Genomic DNA, 21,714 nt, shown 5'->3' with positions numbered 1-21,714 from the left:
ACCTAGATAGATGTTTTATGCTGTAGTGTGGAGTACTATTTCCATGGAGACAAGCAGGAGGAGGTCCTCATCCAGGCGAAACAAGAGATAGGTTTGTGGAGATGCAAGCCTGTTCAGAGTATGGACACATATTTTCTTAGGTTTTTCAGTATAATATCAACAGATTTTTGTGATTTTATTTTAGTGTGTGTGTTTTTTTTTTTACACAGCTTTAAATAAATCAATAAATTGGACTCAACAACATGACATCAGTATTCCCGCAAATCGTGTTTGGAGGTTTTTGTCAGGTGACTTTTCATTCACAAATGAAGGCCATTATTTCTTGACTCAGTGGAGCCTTTGTGATCTTAATTACTTTAATCATTTTATTTCGCTCCGTGGATATCCAAGAATGACTGTGAGATGCATATGATCAATTAGTGTTATTCTAGAAATATCTGGCTCTGTCTTACAATACCAATTGTGTCACAACATTTAAAGCCATCTATTTTACTATAAATAGTGCATTAAGTCTTCAACTGTCATTAGCAATTAGCATCATCGCATTGTACAGTATTAGCTTGTATACAAAAATACTGTAAAGGGACTACTTAGACATAATAAATGGTGTATTTAAATTAGTAACAGTAATATAGGGAAGAAGCTGTTAACAGTAAACATGGATGATTGAGCGTCTGGCCCTGTCTATTCATCCTCCCCTCTCTGTGTATACATGTATCACAGCTGGGGCCAGCACAGCGCCATAAATCACTGCGAAAATTAGCTCCTCCGCTACATGCACACTCATCCTCTCCATCTTACTGTCGGCCGGCGCGTTAGCTAGTTTCTCCCAAAACTCACCAAAGACTCTCAAGAACCCTCCGGGGAGCTCCATACGCTAGCCCTGCCTTAGCACGCCGGGTACCCGCTGCGATGTTCCGGGACTGTCCCAGGCAAGTCCCCCAGGAATCCGGGGCCCCAACAAGCCGCAGACATATGGGGATTCTCCACACGAAGCTCTCCCTAATCATGTGGAGCAGACGGAGAGTGTCGCATCAGCAACAAGCAGCTAGCCAACCTGCTTTACATGATTTATTACACGCAAGGTTTTTTTCTCATATACTACACTACCGTTCCACAAGCGCAAATTGGGCGAGACTAGCTTTTTGCTAATGCATTGATAAAAATATGCAGGGGTACACTTAAAATTGTGGTGTTTGCATGGAATTAGAATGTGGTCCAGTTTCTTTGTTTAAGCAGAAAATGGTCATACATATGTGGAATTGCAATTGTAAGCAGGATTCAGAATATGCATGTATAAGCGTTTTTGGCCATAGTCCCAAGTTCTTTTTTACTACAATAATTTTGGGCTTGGACGTTACAAAATATGCTGTAGTGAACTAAAAACCAAAAAGAAACAGGGTAGCGTTTTAGTAATGAATCATTAACAAACAGTACAATAAGTAATTTACCAAAATAACAACACATGAGTTAAAAGTGCCTGGTTCAGCTAGTAGTGATGGAAAGAGTACTGGAAATTTGTAGTTACGTGGCTAAAATGTACCCAATTATAAATACAAGCATGCTACCAATATGGTCACGGTAAATGGTCACATTTTTATATAGCACTTTTCCACCTTCAAGGCACTCAAAGTGCTTTATATCAAGGAACCACTCACCCGTTCACACACATTCATACAGTGTACACAGACACTGGGGGCAAGGTGAATTAAGTGTCTTGCCCAACGCCACAACGACAGCGTTCATATGTGGGGGCTAAAATCGCACCACCGACCTATGGGTCAGTGAATCCGACCGCTCAACCAATATTTTCCATTGATGTCAAAAGCAGGAACACTGAGCTACTGTCACCTAAAATGTTACTAAAATAAATAAAGAGTACACATTCAACTTACTACTCAAAGTACTAGTTACTAAGTACATTTTAATACTTTAGATAACTATTTTATACAACCTTGACGTATTTAACACCAAATGAAGTTGTTTTAAACCACATTCCAATTATTCTCAAAGCTTTGGCTAATCAGAGCTAGTGTTTAGGTGTTGTTCTGTGTGTTTGTAGATTTAGAGAGGAGCAGAAACAGTGGTGGGAACACTGTGAATTGAGATGATTGGAACCTGTACTGTTACAGTATAGGGATATACAGGTAGAATTATCCTCAATTACAATGCATATACCAGTTCAAACATCTACTCCAAAAAGTATAATTACCCTATCTACTTGCTTTACACTACTTTCCACCTGTGCTAAGAGCCTTCGCTGGACTGTTGGAAGTTCAGTGTGGGCTCTGGCTTGAAGATGTTGGCAGTTGGTTCTCTTACCCATCAGTCACTGTCCGTCCATATATCACACTAACTGACAGTTGTCACGGTAACCAGGTAATCAATATTACCCACTTCTCCTTGGAGAGCCCAGCAAATACACAGGCCGAGACATAGGATTTTCATTTTAAAACTGTTAGAATGTAAGTTGGATGCTAGTTCTATTTAATTGACCACAGCTGAGCTCATACATACATTTTTATTCCCCGAACGCTTTGTTAGGTAGGGATTTGTTTTTTGAGGGTGACATGAAAGGCATACAGCAAGCAATGTACAAGGTGATAAAAATTGGGTCCCAATCTAATATAGTTCGATATCTCATCACTGATGTATTTTTTAAGCCCCTTTGCAGTAGCCCCCTTGCGGTAACATATATTTTTAGAAATAACGGGCTTGGGCAAATTACCTCTTAATGTTCAATGTGCCAACAGATAGGACTTTTTTCAAACTCTCAAGTACTGCCAAGACATGCAAATATATTTTTTTTTTGCATCTAATAATAACTCCCCAGCGAAACATTACAGATATGGAAGAAATGGCATTCAGAAAACCAGTGTGGGAATAAAACCTTAATCCTCCTGAGACAAGGGGATAGTCATAGATAGGGCTGCACAATTCTGGCAAAAATGTAAATGGGATTTTTCCGAAAAGTATTTGCAATTGCGATTTGTTAACTGCGCCAACTCAAACTGCCATACTGTTCACATCTAGTCAAAGGCGACCGTCAACATGGAAAAAGCATGGACAAAGTGAAGGCACCTAGTTTCCACATCCTCCTCAAAGTGAACCGTGTCGACACACACCGGCACTATATATACTACATGTGCCCAAGTCTGCAGTATTTTTACCTCCACCCGGGTGTATGTATCCTTCAACATGACTAATTACACTGAGGTGACCTGCACATACATGTACCCCCCCACCCCAACCCCAATCCCCCTCCCCCCCTCAGCAGCTGCTTTCTCTGTCCGCACTGTTGGCACTTTCCTCTCTCTCTCTCTCCCTCCCTCCCGGTGCATGTGCATGTCTCTCGCCCCCAGGTCCGCGGAGACACCCGGGTGTAGCGGGAGAGTGCGGAGATAACGGATGGAACGCCGTGCCGGTGTTACTGTAATGAGGCCAGGGACGGCTTTGTGCTCACCTTGTACTTTTTCACTCTCTCTCTTTCTCCCCTCCACACACTCGTCCTCTTTGCTAGCCCCTCCTCCCTTATCTCCTCTTCTCTCTCGTTCGGCTGTCCTCCACTTTTTGTCCCATTTTAAGCCTCCTCTGTGTTCTATGTTTTGCTGTCTTTTTGTCCTCTAATCCAAACTCCACTCATGTCGTCCTCTGGCTTTCTCCAAAAGTTCTACCTAAATGCTATGAGGATTTACTTTTGGATGGGCTGTCAAGAAGTGTTCTTGAAAAGTAGAAGGAAACGCCTTCCTTTGCACTTGGAGAGGGACGTATCTCTGCTATTTAAGGCCTGAAAACACAATGGCCTGTAGCTATATTCACTTTTAATATTCTAAATAAATAAATAAAACCATTTAAGTTAAAGGTGCACTATGTAACTTTTCTAGTGTAGCGTCTGTTATTTCTAAATGTTCACCCCAGTCTCTAACCCCTCATTTGCTGCGCAGCGTGTAGCAGACTATATAATACACTTATTCATAGAGCACTTTGGACACACAGCTACATTCGGGTCATGTGATTCTGGCATCTAGGCTAAACAAAAATTTAATTTGATTTCTGTAATAAATATTGATCCGACTGGCACACAAATATTTATGGACTAATAACAATAATACAATTTTTTGAGGGTCATGTAAACTGATTGGATTATTCACTTTTTTATCTGAAATGTGGAGCCAAGGTAAGCTGCCACCGTTAGCAACTTTACACCATACTTAATAGTGTATTTAATAGTGTTTTATTCATAATCAGGACCAACAGTTTGATAAAACAGCACTTCTATCTGCTTTCATTCAGTCGCATTGTGTCCAATTAAAGACCGCTCTAGGGACCACTGATGCCCGCTACTTTTCAAGGTGCATTGTAGGAAATTTTGAGTGCACTACTTTTTCATCAACTGGACATTGGGACACCACTAAAAATGGCGTGACCCCTAATTAGTGCTCTAACTCCGAAATAGTGTGGACATTCGGACATAGCCCTTGTTTCTGTGTCAGTGTTCCATACTCATCTCCATGGAGACAAGCAGGTACCACCACCAGGCCAAGATACAGTTTAGATCTGTGGAGAGGCGACATTCCTCATTCCTGTTTATTCAAGGTAATTTGGCCTGATAAAACACCCATGATTCAATAAATGCAAGACAGTTGGGTTTAATACCATACTGTGGAAAATCCCAAGCAAAGCAAGAACATCTCCATGGAGACAATGGTGGTTCATTCACCAGAAAAGTTATAATGCACCTTTAAATTAGTATTTCACAATTTCTACTCAGAAGATATATTCGAAAGCATAAGTCTAACATAGCAATAGCACAATTGTAGACAGGTCACAGATAACCCAACCAAAGCCCAAACTGCTGAGATGCACTGCAAAGTTATCATCAGATTGCCTCATAAATATCTCTCTGTAGTTATTTCACATGTTTAATTATACTTGATTTATTCCATACAAACTGCAGATTCTACATTACCCATTGCGTTGCCCTCTCCCCCCTCCTCTCCTCTCTCTCGCCTTTGTCTCTCCTCTGTCCCTGGTCTGTCCCTGGTCCGCAGACCCTAGGGACACCCTCTGCAGCAGTCCCTGCTCAGGTAGATTAATTACATGCAGGACACAGAGGATCTGACCAGAGGCTGCAGTAATGAGTCTGATTACTCATATGCGGTCTCTCCAGGGGGGGTGAGGTGTGGGCTGGCCTCTAGGGGGAGCAGTGGGGAGAGTGGCGTGGACAGCAGCAGACCAGACTGAGAGGTCAAAGGTCAGATGAGACACAGTGTTTCTGTATGTTACATAGGAAAGGAGACTGTATAATGACATACTATTAGGAGTAAGATGTAAATGGCATAGTGTTTTGGTGTTGTGCGGTGTCGGCCATATTTGATCATAGTAAACAATTATGCTGTTATGTTATGCTAAGTATAGTTTCCAAGAATTTGTTTTGATATTTTTGAAAAAGTTAAAGTCAAAAATTGAAGTTACATTGAAACTTGACGCCTGCTTGACTCGATAGAAATGTTTACTGCTTTGACTGGAATGTTCCACTATGGCATTAACTAGCTTTTATTGCACTATAGGTGTTTTGTGACTCAAAAATACCTTGAAAAAAATGCATTCTTACTGTTAGTGGGATTGTCTCCACAGATCTGACATGTAACTTGGCCCCGTGGCATATAGGTCACATTTATCCCCTAGGAGATAAATGTGTTTAAACGAAAAAATGTCTCTAGTGAGCTTTAAGCCATATTGACATGCAGTGACTTCCTCAAAAACAGACCTGGAGTTGTGTTTTGTTTTATACACACTTGTTTGAGTAATCCTTTATTACAAGTCTGTCTACATCTCAAGGTGATGTCACGTCACTTTTTGAGAGAAGAACTTAGCCTAAATATGCAGGGTTTGTAGTTTAAACGTGTGAATGGAAAAAAAAAAAACAAACAAAAAAAACAACACATCTCCAGGTATACAGTATTTATGATGAGGAAACAACATTATAACATAGATCAGAAAATAGTGTAATATAGAGCCTTTACTGCCGTGCCATGGATCATTCTAGGCAAAGCAATAACATCTCCATGGAAACAAGCAGGTGGTGCACCCAAAACCAGAAAAAGTATCAAAATGCACCTTTCGATAAAGATTTTCAAGAAAGAATAGATTTTTTTGAATGATCACAGGACAATGGAATTTTAATCTTGAAGAAAACAAAGAAACATCTGGCTTTACTAATTGGAAACATTCATCATGATAAGTGAAAAAGTGCAAAGAGAAAAACAACATACACAATGAAACAACGTTAAAAAGTTTAGATATTTTGACTCTCTGCTTGATATAATTCAAATTTCTCGCTTTTGTTCTTGACATTGTAAAATATGCATAACTGTAAAGCACTTCCAGGAGTGGTCCCACAATGGTTCAGATTTACCACAAATGCGATCAAAACAAAGTCGAAATTGCCTCCATTAGACAACCCCACACTTCAAAACAATGTATTACTAAGTGCCCCATCCTCACGTTACCTCACATTCTCCCATAATTCCGCTTTACTCCTCCAGTGTCCTCCCTTTTTTCTTTCTCACATCCCCAAATCCTCTTAAATCCGCTCTGAGCCGGGACTGTCCCAGGGCGAGTGGCTGTGACGCATTGTGGCTGCTGTCCTCCTGCGCCCCCTGTCTGCGAGCCCGTGCCGTGTGACGCTATGAACAAAGCATCCAACCAACTGACCTCCCTTGATCCCCATGTTTAATCAAAGACTCTACTGACTCCACAGAGAAGCTACAAGTGTGCTAATCTGTTTGGAGATAATGGATTCCAGAACAATTAGGTCTTTCAGAAACTAGACCGCCTTTTGGGCTCTACCACCTGATTAATACAGAACACAATTGTCTAATATGTGAATGTTGTAGTACCGTAATGAGACAGTGACTATTAAATATAATTACAAAGGTTTAACTGTGCACATACATTGTTTACACGGTGAATTTTGCTTCAATTGGAACTAAACAACTTGTATATGCAGCTCCCAGTGGCCACTATGATTTCAAGTACTACACGACATCACACATGACTTCCCTGAGTACAGCCAGCTGGTTCTGATTGCAAACATCTGGCTGCGGAGTTTGAAATGTGGATGCCTGCGAGACCAATCACAGTGTTGCTTATAACTACAAACCCCACATCTCCCCCTCACTCTCTGAAATGTGGTTGTGGAAGGAGTTTGGAGGAGGTGTTTAGTCCCACTTTAACTTTTAATTTGACTAATAACTTTCTATTATAGAGTCACGAGCATAGACACAGCATATTTAATTCTTCTCAATACATAATAGAGGATGTGGATAGCTCTAGCAACTCACAGCATTCCCTTATGGCCGATCATATCCCTCACATCTGTTCGGAGTGGGTACTGTCCTAAGTAGTCGTGACATGCTGTCCTTCGGCGCCCCCTGTCTGCGAGCCTATACCGTGTGACACAATACGATGAATAAAGCATGAAGTGGCTTCAGCAGTGGGCACAGCCAGTGACAGAAAACAAACTCACCCAGTGTTCACCGGACACCCGAACACTCCAAACCCTTAAACTTTAATGGGGGGGCATACCGCAGAGACTGTGTTGTGGTGTGCCCTGGCACTTGGGGCCCGAGGCGGTGGGCTGCGGGGGAGATGCTAATAGGCCTAACTGCGTACAGCTCATGTGAGGGGTCAGGCTAGAGTGGTGGGAAGAAGTGGCACCAGTAAATCATGGCATTGTGGAGATGGAGAGTGTTGTGGTTAGGTCCCACTCTCTCCTGGAGCTGTGCCCGGTATTAACCAACTGACCTCCTGCAATTCCCATGTTTAATCAAAGACTTTACTGACTCCACAGAGAAGCTACAAGTCTCCTATTCTGTTAGGAGATAATGGATTCTAAAACAATTAGGTCTTTCAGAAACCATACTGCCTTTTGGGCTTTGATTCCTGGTTCATACTAAATATAAACGTCTAATATGTACATATTACTAATTATAACTAACTCCAGAAAATTACATACAGTCGCTTCAATCATAATTAAACCAAGTTGAAATGTGCACATATTTTTTGTTGGAATGGTGAATTTAAATTAATTACATTTAGGATTGTTAATGACTTTCTATGATTGAGTCTACTAGCATAGACAGTGTCTTTAATTCTTCTCAGGTTATAGTAGAGGTTGTTGATACCTCTTAACAGTCATAGCTCTCCCTTGTGGCCGATCATATTTCTTGCCAAGAAGTTGAGTTTTGTCTATATGGTCCCATACTGTTCTGTGTAATGCAAGATTAAACCTGCAACACTGGTTGGTGGTTATATTGATCTCTCTTTGTCTAGACTGACTACTTAATACAGTATTATGCAATCAATAGAAAACAGTCATTTGTTTCAAACGTAGGATGGCACACTGACAACTTGGTTTGTTTCTTCCTAAAGTATACAGAATTTTTGACATGCCTCAGCACATCTTGAAATTTCTAAGTCACACTACATTCAACTTGCTTCCGTAAGTCTAACTTCAAAACCATCAAATAACAAAAAAACTAGAGCTGGGCAGCGATTACAATTTTTTATTGCATTTTGCACACAAATGTACAAATGTCAAATAACAATATAACAAGTTGTTTTTGTTTTGTTTTGTTGTTTTTTTAAAGAAAAAGCAACTTGTTAATAATCAGTATTAACCTATTTTATTATTTTTACATTGAAATATAGGATTGTAATGTCTCTAATCCTGTGGTTGTCCTGTGTAGTCTGTTTCTTTCTGCTCACTATGAGCCTAACTGAAAGCAGAGTCCTGGCTTAGTCTTGCCTCAGTCCTGATTCAGATTTGGTAATCAGATTCCTATTTAGTCCTTGTTTAGTCCTGGTTCAGTTCTTGTACATTCCTGGTTCAAACAGTTCTCTGCTTACTAAACATGAACATCTCCATAGTTTTCGAAGTAAACTGGATTGACATGTGCGGTAAACTCTGTGCATTTTATTCTTTTATTTAACGTGATAAAACGCGTCACACATGTAAATTTCATAAATCCAGTCTGATACAACCACCTACTCCATCTTTCATAATGCTTGCAACTAAGAGCATCTTCACAGCCACATCAACACTATTGATTTTGTTCCTGTTTACCACTATTTAATTTTTGATTCTGCGGACTGCGTCAAACCTGCAGAAAAACCCTGTGCTTGTCTGTTTGAGTAGGTTTTTGTGAAAGCCCATTGCCCATACGGGATAGTCCTGCCCCATCCTCCAAATGCACAGTGTCAGGGAGCAAATTGGAAATGCCATTTTCACTTTGCGCCGCTCCGGATCTTATCTTTTCCTTAGCCTCATGCCGTCACTTAGCTTACGGCTAAATGAATCGCTCCTCTCGCATGTGCCAGTGTCCGACGCCTCTCCCCCTTCACTGCCCAGCGCTTTCCCCACCTTCTATTATGCCTATAGTCCTATACCCACTCAAGTGAATCCCATCTGCTGCTCCGGTAAGGGCTATGAAATGCAGTGATTTTGGGGCGAATATGATTTTGAATACCGCTTTATTGTCCGTAAATATATTGTCCTGCCGTGTCAAAATGGTGGCGTATTGATGGATTTCTGGTGATATTGCAGCATTCTATGGGCCCTGTGTATTTAATGGAGATGGGAGCTATGTAAAATTGCTGTTGCTGACGCAGAGTTTTGTTGTGTTATAGGGAGTTCAAGGGCCCGTCAAAATGTATATTCTAAGGTTAAACTTTTGTGAAATTTTCTTACCTTTGTCCTATTGTATGTTCCAGAATTTGAAAACATCCAATTGGAGTCTGGATACATTCAGTAAACCAATTTAAAGGGCCTATAATTCACTATTTTCATGGTTCATTTAGCACTAGAACCCTGCATATTTAGTTCTTCTCTCAAATGGAAAACACACTGTTCCATCTTGTGATGTCATGTGGTAATACAGGAAGTGCTCCACTGTGTTTTTAAACTCCATACACCTTCACTAGATTATCTGGATAATTTCAGGCCTGATTTTCAGTCTTGGTATTGCCAATCTCTACTGAACTAAAGGTAAAAGATCGGCGTTAACTTACCATTACATGACATCACAGGGTGGAACAGAACATTTTGAGCTTTGGAGATGTAGACAGACTCATGATAAAGGATTACTCAAACACGTGCGAATGAAACAAAACACACTTACAGGTATGTTTTTGAGAAGGTAACAACATTATATGGCTAAAAGCTTACAAGAGTACATTTTGTGTAATATAGGACAGATTGGAAAACCAGCAGTGACAGTACTTAATGTACTTCCCTACACTTAATGTACTTCCCTACACTGAAGAGTTCTTGGCTTCCTGCCACAGTCAAATTTGCATAGCTGTAACATAGAATTGCCTTTAGTATTTGGTATACTTCATAAAATACAGCACAGTGCTCTCCAATATTTTATCTGTATTTGCACTTTGTATTTGCTGTTGTTGCAAAATGTCCCTTTCAGTGAGTAGGGACATAGTTCTTTTTATAGGCTAACTTCAGTTAAAATTCAGTTCACGTAAAGCTGCACTTTGTAACTTTTCTGGTCTGCCACCCCCTTGTCTCCATGGAGATCTCAATACTTTGCCAAGAATGTTTCATCAACTTATCCATCCGCTCCTGAATAAAACTGAATAATTCCAAGATAGATATTAGGTGTAAATACATTTTTTGTGACATTTTTAAATAACAATTTTGTTAAATTTTTACTTTTTCTTAATATTGTCAGGACAAAGGTCTGGTCTTGCCACTGGTGAACACTCTTGCCTCTCTATGAATCTGACCAGTAATGCCAGTGTGAAACATTCTGGGTAGATTTGAATTTATTTATGGAAAGCCCCTTGAGATGCCTCATCTCATAGATCAATGATATTTCCATAGATGGCAGGTAGCAGATCTTCTCGCGCCAAAAGTTATGCAGTGCACCTTCAAAATACAAGCCATTGTTGGAATAGTATTTGTTCCTTGGCATTTAGATCTGAAAATTAAGTTTGTAGTTGTTTCCCGCTACCCTCGCTCAATTCTGGCATTCAAAAACACCATGCAGTAAAAAATCAAATTCCTCATGCCTGACAGTGTCTCCTCCAAGATTGACAAAGACTCCTGGACGAGGGTTCAAACATCTCCCACTCCACGTTGACATCCCATCTGTAGATTATTGCAGACTGTGAAACCACTGCCACACACCATACAGAGGTATAACACATCAAGATGACTGACAGAATGATTGGCAGTTCACTCATCAAGACACTGGCTCCACAAATTAACTGTATTATTTTTGTATCAGGCTCGTTTTTGCTGGTTTTAGCGTCACCTCTAGTTGGACAGGTGTTGCTGAAGAAATGGTCGTTACCTTGTCACCATTCAACAAGAAGGCCCTCGCTATGATTCCAGGACCAAACATTAATATCAATAATATGTAATTAATTAATAATTAATTAATATGCGGTACATGTTTGTTCTTAGATTGGTTAGGACAATATCTGGAGTTTTTCATAATCCCCACATTGACAAAAACTTTGTTGGTATTGGCCAGGAAACAGTTACATTTACATTTACACATTACATTTACAGTTACATTGTGTTAGCGGTGTATGGAGCTCAACTGTCCCGCCCAGGTAGAAGTCTGCTGCGGTTTCGGAAGTGAATTTTCCATTAGTTTTTCCCATAGATGGGAACATTTCAAATATTACGAGTTCAAAGGCATTGTGATAACTACTATTCATAACACAATTGTTTTAAATCTAAAAATAACTTTTAAGTTTTAAGACTCAGCAAAATGTTTTAATAGCTAAGCGGTTTATAAAGTTTCAGAAACAGATTTGAAATAAAATGGTCTTATTAAAATGGCTCTTATGGTCATTAGTTACCACATAGTTGATTATCCCCGAGCAAACTTTCAAACTTTGGTTATAGATTGTTTTCAGATAGTCTATGAGAAAAATGAATGGGAAATTTAGTTCTGGGACCGGGGGCTGTCTGTCTGTTGAGCTCCATACTGGCTCTTTCTTCATGGGCTTTAGTAACATGACATTTTCTTGCTATTGACACCATTTTGAGGACTTTTGGGATCAGATTGGTTATTTTTGGAAAATGTTATTAGACAGTCCCAATAATGAAAAAAAAAGTGACTGTATTGGTCAGCCTGTTGTGCTTCTTTACTCATCAGTTTAAGTCACATGACATTTTCTTGATATAGCTGCAATTTGCCTTTGTTTTTGAATTGTTAATTGCTATAGAAACAATCTTAATTTCCCATCACTCTGAAACCCATGATTTTGTCTTTCTCTCTTCAGTCTCTCTTTAATTATTAGCTGTTGTGGTTTGTTTATTGTTGTTTTTCTTTTCTTTCAAAGCACTTTGCCAGTCCAATATATTCTGTCAATACTTTCTGTCATCTCCTAAGGCCTGCTGGCAGAGTGGTTAGCCTGTTAACAGAAGAAGGTGCGTGCATGATTCTGTATCCATCTGGTAGATGTAGTTTAGGATATTTGGGCAAATCTGCAGGTTTCAGACTATCTGGAAATGAACAAAAGTTATGGGTTAACCTGAAATAAGAGTGTAAAAAGAGTGCTCATTATCCAGCTTTCTTTTTGTGACTTTTTCTTGTTGTGGACGCCAGTTTTGTTTTGTTTTTCCTTCGATACAATACTTTCACCATCACCTACATCTGTCTATTGAACACGAGAACATCCTTTTCTCTCTTTTCCAGTACGACTACGAAGGAAGTGACATCAGCGACCTCCCAGTTGACCTCTCCGTGGTGTGGAACGGGAACTTCGTCATCGACAACCCATTCAACATCCAAGGTACTGTTTTACTCTTATCCTTTTTATATCTCTGTGTCTTGGATATTGCTGGTATTAAATTGCAATGTTCCTTCTGTTTACCCATCTGTAATAATTCCTGCCACCCTTCTCGAGAAATACATAATTGTGTTTGTGACAGGTACCAGAGGATAGGGGTGAAAGTGTGGCATCCATTTTGGCAAAACACTATAGTTATCTCCAAGCTGGCAGCGATTGACTGATAGATGGCTGGTGATGATAGCAAACAAATATTCAAAAAAAACCAAAAAAAAAACACAACAAAATATTAATCGGCGGCGTAAACAAATGCGGAAGAGGGGATTGGCAGAAGTCGAGAAACGCATTGTTGACAGTTTGATGGATGGGGTTGGTAATGACTGCAGTTAGAGCGAACGGATTGATATTGCGAAACAGCGCTTACACCCAGGGATGGCATTTATTATTTTAATCGCTGTTAGTGCATGAAGTGGAAAACAATTACCAACTCCGAATTCTTTATCAAGCTTAATAAAACGGGTGGCACAGGCTAATGATTTTAGACGTCCCATTACACAAGATAATATAAGCTCCCAGTGCTACAAATTTGCATCAGGATTAACCAGCTACTTTTTTTCACAAGCAAAACTCCATTCACAATTCGACACATTTTAATCACACCTCCTTTGTCTTCCATCTGACCCCGTTTCGATAAATGTCAAACATGCGCTTCAGTTGCCAGATTAGCTGCAAATTAGCTGCTTATCGGTCATGACCCAGTTCTTATTGTAACCCGGGTGTTTTTCCGCTCCCCTTGGCCTTGGTGCACTGTCTCTTTAAATGGGGCGCCACACCACGGCTCGCGAGTGTTGTGGGTCTCGGGAGTGTCTGAGCTGCTGCAGGTAGGCATTTAGTCCTGTAAAATTCACTCATCTTGGTTTAAACCGATCTCTAAGTGCCTGTTACGCCATCAACCTTTCTAGATGCCTCCTGCTGTATGACGATGTGCTGAGAATGACTATTAAGCGGAACTGGTGAGTGCTGACTTATTGTTTGTTTGGAGCTACGATGCTAACGCTAGCGCTCCTTTGAATTAAGTTACGGACCTGTCAGCTGGTGCTGGCGCTAGCTGCACTCGTTCCTACGAAGTATTAGACGATCATTTCTTAAAGTGCTATATTCTGTACTGGTTGAAATGCATTAATATATTTGCATAGGATTTATTGATATTGTCCACGTAATGTTAGCACTGAAATTGAGTGATGTTTACCATTGAAAACTTAATGCACTTTGAGTTATTGTGCTAATGATATGACAAAGAGTACTCTGTGATGGAAGAAATATTTATACATGTACATGGATTTTGATTATGATGATTATGATCATTATGACTAAGTATTGTGATAAATTGTTTTATTGCATTACCTTTTGTAACTTAACTGTAATACATGGTCAATGATATTACTTATTGCTGGTCCTGCTTTGTACAGGCCAGGTTCCAGTATTGGATGGCGAGCTAGAAGGCCCCGAGCCTGGACATATTGAGTGCGCCCGTCCGCCGGTGCGGTAGGAGGCGCTGCAGCCACTCCCCACACACACCCACTTGCACACACGCACACTAACAACCTCCGCTGGTGGATTGTTTGAACTTTGCGAGTTTTGCACAGACTGAAACCCAGGTTCACCAAACTTGACGATCTGAACTCTTTGGGCGCCTAAGTGGATCTATGAACTCTTCTTTCACAGCAACGTGGATTTATGAACAATACTGCTTGCGCCCCTGACCTAAACAACTCTATAAATACATTGGACCCATTTTATTTTTGTTTTACATCACACACCTTGTAAATTATTGTACATAATGTCTTTGTCGATGGCACTTCTGTAAATAATCACAGCTGAGCTCAACTTGCACATCTGAGTCTGGTTTTCATTTAACACACCATCTTCCTCCGAGCGAACCTACATCTTCTGATACTAGCCCATTTCATTTTTCATATTGCTGCATTATACATGCTACATAAAAGTGGCGAGCTAGCCAGGAGGAATTGGGTTGTGTTTAATGTACATTGTGCCTGTTGTTATTTGTGATTTTTTTCCAATATTTAGTTATTTTCATCCTTTGAAACCCACAAAGAAAAAAATGGATGTATTTTTGGAAAAGGGCATCAAAATTCCAAATGCTGTGTTGGTTGAGGGCATAACAGAGACAGTAGAGGATGAAATTATTGACTTCTTGAAACAATATGGTTCAATTAATAAGCATGTAGTTATTTCGGAACCTCAGTCTGAATTTGATTGCGCTCTTGTAGTTGAATTCACAAGCGGTGCTGCTTTGGAAGCTTTGCGTCCAATATTACCCTACACTTTTGTTACTGCTAAGAAGACCGATACTTGTCATATTTCTGAACTCTCTACGGTTTATACTGATCATGTTGCTAAAGCTACTACAAAATCGTACCTCTCTGATTTGCGAAACACTGCTAAACTCTCCGGTGTCGATTATACCGAAGTTCTTAAATCAATGATGACTCAGATTGGACTGTTCATCGCAGATCTTCATCCGACTGCTCCTGGTGAAGAAGAACCGGCCAATGCAGAGCCCAATGCACTGCCACCAGAGACGGAGCCATCTGCATCTGGGCCTAAGCTCAAACTTTCCAGTAGCGATATAAATCCGCCGGGGATCCAGCGATATGTGGTGGAACACATTATGAAGAACGAGGAGGGAGTAGTATATCAGCGGCTCAGAGCATTCTCAGGACGACTGCCCAGACCTAACCATGAGTCTGATTATGAGACCTGGAGGACAGGCGTGGACCTGATGATGAGCGATCCATCTGTGTCAGATCTCCAGCGCTCCAGGAGGATAGTGGAGAGTCTTCTTCCTCCCGCAGCAGATGTGGTGAAGCACCTGAGGTTTGATACAATGCCTGCAGAGTATTTGGATACTCTTGATTCTGCATACGGAACTGTTCAGGACGGAGACGAACTGTTTGCGAAGTTCATGGACACGGTTCAGGATGCTGGTGAGAAGGCTTCCGCTTATCTCCAACGGCTCCAGGTTGCCCTGAACTCTGCTCTGAAGAGGGGAGGAGTCATCGAGTCTGATATAAACCGACATTTGTTAAACCAGTTCTGTCGAGGATGCTGGGATAACGCCCTGATAGCTGAGCTCCAGCTTAAGCAGAAGAAGACTCAACCACCTCCTTTCGCACAGTTGCTACTCCTGTTACGCACAGAGGAGGATCGGGAAGCTGCTAAAACTGTGCGGATGAAGCAACATCTTGGGCCTGCACGCCAGAAAGCCACCGCCCACGCACAGCTGACTCGTCCTGACGCTGAAGGTGGAGACACTGTTGCTGCATTGACCAACTTTACTCAGCAACTGGCCGCTCAACTAGCTGATGTCCAGCGCCAGCTTGCAAAGTTAACATCTAGCCAGCCAAATGCTGCCTTCAAGCCTTCGCCATGCAGTAAGCAAGTCAAAGGGAAAGTCACTGTCCAGCCATCACGTCGACCTGCCTTCCCCCAGCCAAAGCCTCGTTACTGCTTCCGGTGTGGCGAAGATGGACATATCCGGCCTCAATGTGAAAATGAGCCAAATTCCGCTCTCGTTGCTCATAAGAGGAAACAGTTTGCCAGAAAACAAAACCCCTCCACCAGCCATTTAAACTAAGTCCGGTTCCTGTTGTGGGGCAGACAGGAGCCAAGGGGGATCAAATCCGTCCCAAGAAAGAGAAGACGACGACCGTTAAGTGTGCTGAGGCGTTACAGTCCAAGAAGAAGACTCCTATCCGTCTTCCAAAAGGACTGGTGGGCTCAAAGTGCTCCTCCGTCATCCATGTTGCAGGACATTATTTTTGTTTTACATCACACACCTTGTAAATTATTGTACATAATGTCTTTGTCGATGGCACTTCTGTAAATAATCACAGCTGAGCTCAACTTGCACATCTGAGTCTGGTTTTCATTTAACACACCATCTTCCTCCGAGCGAACCTACATCTTCTGATACTAGCCCATTTCATTTTTCATATTGCTGCATTATACATGCTACATTATTCCTGTGTTATTTTATTTAATTTTTTTTTTTTGCAGTGGTGAGACATGAAAACAGACACTTGGGATTAGTAGAAGTAGTCAATTTGGCACGTGTTGGTGTATGCTGTTTAGAGTGAGGACTAAATTAGCTCTCCGAAAATGCTAGCATATTGCGTTTAGCGAGTAAACATGACCTAAATGTGAATATCTGTAGCGGTGTATCAGTGTCACTTTGATTAGGATGCGGGTGCAACATTGGAGCGAGCCTGACAGGTAGCTAGCTAGGTTATGGAGGTGCGTCATTTGCAAGTCAAATATTTATACACACAAGACGACTACTTTAGAAAGATGATTGTAGCTGCCAAGAAAAGGCTGGATTGTGCCTGGATGAGTGAGAGAGAAAAAAAGTTGTGATTTTTAAAAATAGCCTCGTAACGAAATCAAATATGACAGTTTCTTCAAGTGATGCTAGAGCTAACACTAAGCATAAAGGTGGCAATGACACTGCAGATACAATATTAGTATATATTATCAGAAGGGATTTGTTAGTGGAGATGTTGTGTGTTTGACTTTATTGTAGAGTCAATATAAAGACTCCTAATTACATAATGTCTGCACACATTAGGAGCATATAGCAGTTAGAATACTTTTCCATTATCATTTGAATAATACATTCATTGAAAAAAATGCAGTTATACAAATGTATTTAGTTTTGTTTATGCTGACATTGTGCGCATAATGTAATTGCAGTTTTTGCAAGAATAAATATGTAGATGTGTTGAGTATCTTTTATCTATATTTATATTTGTCAAAAGGTGAAATTCCAAAGCTCAGGCTCATAGAAAACAAAGTTGAGTAGAGAAGTGAAATATTGTACTTACAACCTCATAGTAAGTTATCCATTGCGACAATAGAGCAGGTATGGTATTACCATACATAATAACCATACATACCATACATGGCATATAGTTCACTTGAACCATAGTAGCAGTTCTTGAGAAAATGTCTGTGTAATTACACACACATGCTAAAAGGTGCACTGCGCGTCTCAATCACGGCCAAATGTGATCGTGCAATCAGATTTGTTTTTTCAGTAATGCATGTGAAATGAAGGACCTCATTGGTCACAGAGCATTTACAAATAAAATCACATTTCGTTCACCTCAGATTAAGTTTAGTGCTTTGCTCATTGATGAAGCACTTCAAGTTAAATTTGATTTGATTCTGCAGAAATCTGCGATGCTTTTCAACCTCCAGTGATTTTTTTCAGTTCCCGATAGGCTAAGATTTACCGATGAACGCATTCTGTACTTTACAGGAGACACGGCATGGGGGAGACTGGTTGACAGTGGTCTACAGTCCCTTAGCCAATCAGGACACAGGACGCAGAACACAATGCACGTTCATACACTGTAAAAAAGCATGCAGAATTGCTCTTAAAAAATCACGAAACAGGGAGACCATGAAAGGTGAACTGTGATATAGCGAGGGATCACTGTATTCTGAAAGCCAGGCAGGCACTATGTAACTTTTACTGTAGAGAATCTGCTAACTGGTTATCTCCATGGAGGTGCCATTACTTCACCTGGGATATTCCACAATATGGCATTAAACATTACCTATCTTGCATCTATTCAGTTACTGGTTTTATGCTGTACTTGTGGCCAAGTCACCTGCTTGTCTCCTTGCAGAAAGGAATTTAATGCCGTATTGTTGAACATTCTAGACAAAGCCATGCCATCTTCACGTAGACAAGGAGGTGGAGGACCTTCTACCAGAAGCCACATAATATCCCATTATGTCAGTTTTTGGATTTTTTGAGTATCAAACGTATTGCTATCAAAACCAATAACCTATCAATAAGAGATAGTATACAAGTATACAAGGTTCTACTTTCAAGTCATTGTTCTAACATGCAACATATAGGATTATTATAAGTGGACTTATTTATTAACTGCCATCTCTCCTCTCTCACATTTTTCAAATGCCAGTGCTATCCACTGTATTGACTATTGTCCCACCACCCACATAATGAGAAACAGCGTTAAGCTTACATTATAGCAAGTGGTATCAGTGTGAGAGCCCCTTCAAATCCTCCAATTTCCTTTTAGCACCAAAGTCGATAAATACAACTAAACAGAGGGTAGCATTTGGGCTGCAAAGTACTACAAACTCTGCTAATACTTTAAGCTCCGAGGTATGCAGCAGAGCGGAGGCCAGTGGGTCTACGGAGTGCAACAGTAGATGTGTGAGTCTACTCAAGTTCAAATTTTAAAGAGCCACTATGTAACTTTTCTGCCTGAGGGTCTGCCACCTGAGATGTTATTCCTTTGTCTAGAATATTACACTGTACCACATTACGTATTTATTTCCAAAGAGTCAAGCAGCTGATGCAACCAGGACAACGGGTCAGATCTGTAGAAAGGCAATCTTGCTGAGTAGGAATTCATGTGTCACTCTACTAGAAAAGTTACACAGTGCACCTTAAAAGTTTGTACCAGTTTACATACAGAATTCAGGCATAAGTTGTGCAGTTGTGTCTAATGAGCTGCAAGAGAGCCTCAAAGAAGTTGAATGTCCATAGCAGATAGCAATACTTATAAATGAGTTAAGTGTATTTTACAGAGCTGAAATGGCCCTGAGTAAGCTATGGTCATTTTTGTCCGGTTGTGTGGGGGGAGAAAGGATTTGTTTAACTTGTTTACTTATTTGCAGTGATAATCACCCAGAAACTTCTTTTCTCTCTCCCTCTTTCTTTTTCTGTCTCTCTGTTATAGAGTTATGTATTGGTAAGGCTGTTTTGAACCTTGGTAAAGCTTTTTTATTTTTGTTTGAAATAAGAGAAATGAAAGTTGCCTTATACGGGGCTCTATGCCTTGAGCAGCCGGTCTGGGGGGACCTGGCGCTTGGATGTGACAGCTCGGATGTAGATTTGATGTTGTTAAAGCCGAATGTCAGATTTGTGTGACAGTTTCTCCTGTTGTGGCTGTGAAGGCTGAGATTGGCGGCTCCGATGTGACAGAATGTGAGCAGCTGGGCCTTTGTTGGAATCACGAGAAAAATATTCACAGGGAATGGTGGGCTGGTAATGGGCTGTAATGATTAATTTCTGTAAAATTTTGATGTATCTGTTAATGTTGGATTCGTTTATGAAATTGATTGAGTGAAGATAGACTTGCCCATGTGTAATAGAGTAGTAAAGATGCCCCCTATGTGCATAATCCTTTCAGTTACTACAAAAATGTCATCAAGTACTTTACATACCAATTTAAAACTATAACTCTGATTGCTCTAAGTCCAGATAAAAATGATTTTTTCCCACTACAATTTGCACAGGTTGACCCAGTGGGCATTGAAGTATTGGTCAAATGCAGAGGAAACAGGACCTTACGTGACTGGTTAGCACACTCAACTCACAACAAGAAGGTTCCAGATTCAACTGTGTGCAATCCTGTTTCATCCCATCAACCCAAAACCTGCACCAAGGGTCAAATCCTCCAGTTAAGATAGCCCTGACCAAGCCTAGCTCAACATCTGGAGGTGTATCCCCGGGCGCTGTGGCACCCGCTGCCTCTAACAGGTTTCTTGAGCAGAATTGAAGGGTGGGTTAAATGCCAGGGACAAGCTTTCCTACAGGGACCATAAAGTGTACCTTAGCACCCAGGACAGTAGTCAGGTATGTCAGATACTCTCTCACTATTAGAAAGTTAGTGCCTATGACAGGGGTAGGCAAACTTTTTGACACACAGGCCACATTGGGTTCTAAAATTTGACAGAGGGGCCGGGACAGGATATATATGTATATATTATATTAGAGATTTGGCCTATAACAAGTATGAATATGCAAGGCCCATTGTAAAAAATGTTTTCCAAATGCATTAATTAAATTCATAATACATTTATTAAGTTCCAGTTAAATAAACACAGCAGAAAAACTTTGAACAATGTTTACCCTTATCTATTTCAATATAATTTGTTCAAGTTCAGCGGGCTGGATTAACAAGGCCAAAGGGCCATTTGTGGCCCCTGGGCCATAGTTTGCCCATGTCTGGCCTATGTCAAGTTAGACCACATATTTTTTGTAAGTGCAGTTAACAGCAGTATACTTTAGTTCTACAGTTTTGGTGAGGTTTATAATTTTCCTCTCTGGTTGTACATGGGCAGAAGATGTGACTTATAGTACATGGAGGTGTGTGACTGTTACCTAGCAACCATACTGTGAACAAGGGCCAAAACCCATCTAATTTACACATCAGTTATGATTTAATGACTAAAAATACATTACAACACCTTTATTTTGATAAATGAATGTTGAAATTGTCACAAAAACATGTTCCTTGCTTGTAAATTGATTAATTTTGGATGGATTTTGTGTGTTAATGACAGATGAAAGGGATTCTGTTTTTGAACTCAGTACTACTTCCTGTAATTTTCAACTATTTTATTTAACAAGTCTTCATCAACTGACACTTGGCTGGTGTAAAGTTGTGATATATATTTAACACAGGTACTATTCCATCAAACAGGGTAATAATTAGAACATTGTGAAAACCTGTCAACCCTGTCACTTGGTTTGGTGGGATAGTATCTGTGGCAAATATTTATCATAGTTTTACATCAGTTAAGTGTCAATTTGTGAAGAAAAGTTGCAAACAAAAGTTATAAAACACAGGAAATAGCAGTACTAAAACAGAATCCCTCTACCGATATCATCATCTGTCATCAATTCCAACAAAAATGCAGAGACAATTGGCACCTGGCAACCTCAGTGTTAGTCACCACTTCCTGTCCAATTTATCTCCATGGGGTTTTTGCTGAGTCACGCTAAAATGAATAAATGGGCTAATTAAAGACAAGGCAGTGGAC

General features: G+C 40.4%; 1 protein-coding gene and 1 long non-coding RNA gene across 3 annotated transcripts in view; both read left to right on the top strand.

Moving 5' to 3' along the window:
• Window positions 1-21,714, top strand: part of plxna1a (plexin A1a) — a 409,386-nt gene that overhangs the window by 285,975 nt on the left and 101,697 nt on the right. For both annotated transcript variants that reach the window (XM_055223304.1, XM_033969420.2), the window contains exon 11: window positions 12,732-12,828. In XM_055223304.1, the coding sequence (XP_055079279.1) occupies window positions 12,732-12,828 (97 nt within the window). The remainder of the gene's footprint in view (window positions 1-12,731; window positions 12,829-21,714) is intronic.
• On the top strand, window positions 13,605-14,524 carry LOC117373406 (uncharacterized). The gene is made up of 3 exons (XR_004541580.2): window positions 13,605-13,706; window positions 13,788-13,838; window positions 14,295-14,524. It is a non-coding gene; the product is annotated as an uncharacterized LOC117373406 (long non-coding RNA).

Source organism: Periophthalmus magnuspinnatus, chromosome 7, assembly GCF_009829125.3.
Source record: "Periophthalmus magnuspinnatus isolate fPerMag1 chromosome 7, fPerMag1.2.pri, whole genome shotgun sequence".
NCBI lineage: Eukaryota > Metazoa > Chordata > Actinopteri > Gobiiformes > Gobiidae > Periophthalmus > Periophthalmus magnuspinnatus.
Note: the sequence above shows the minus strand (reverse complement) of the source record. Positions and strands in the feature narration are given on the sequence as shown.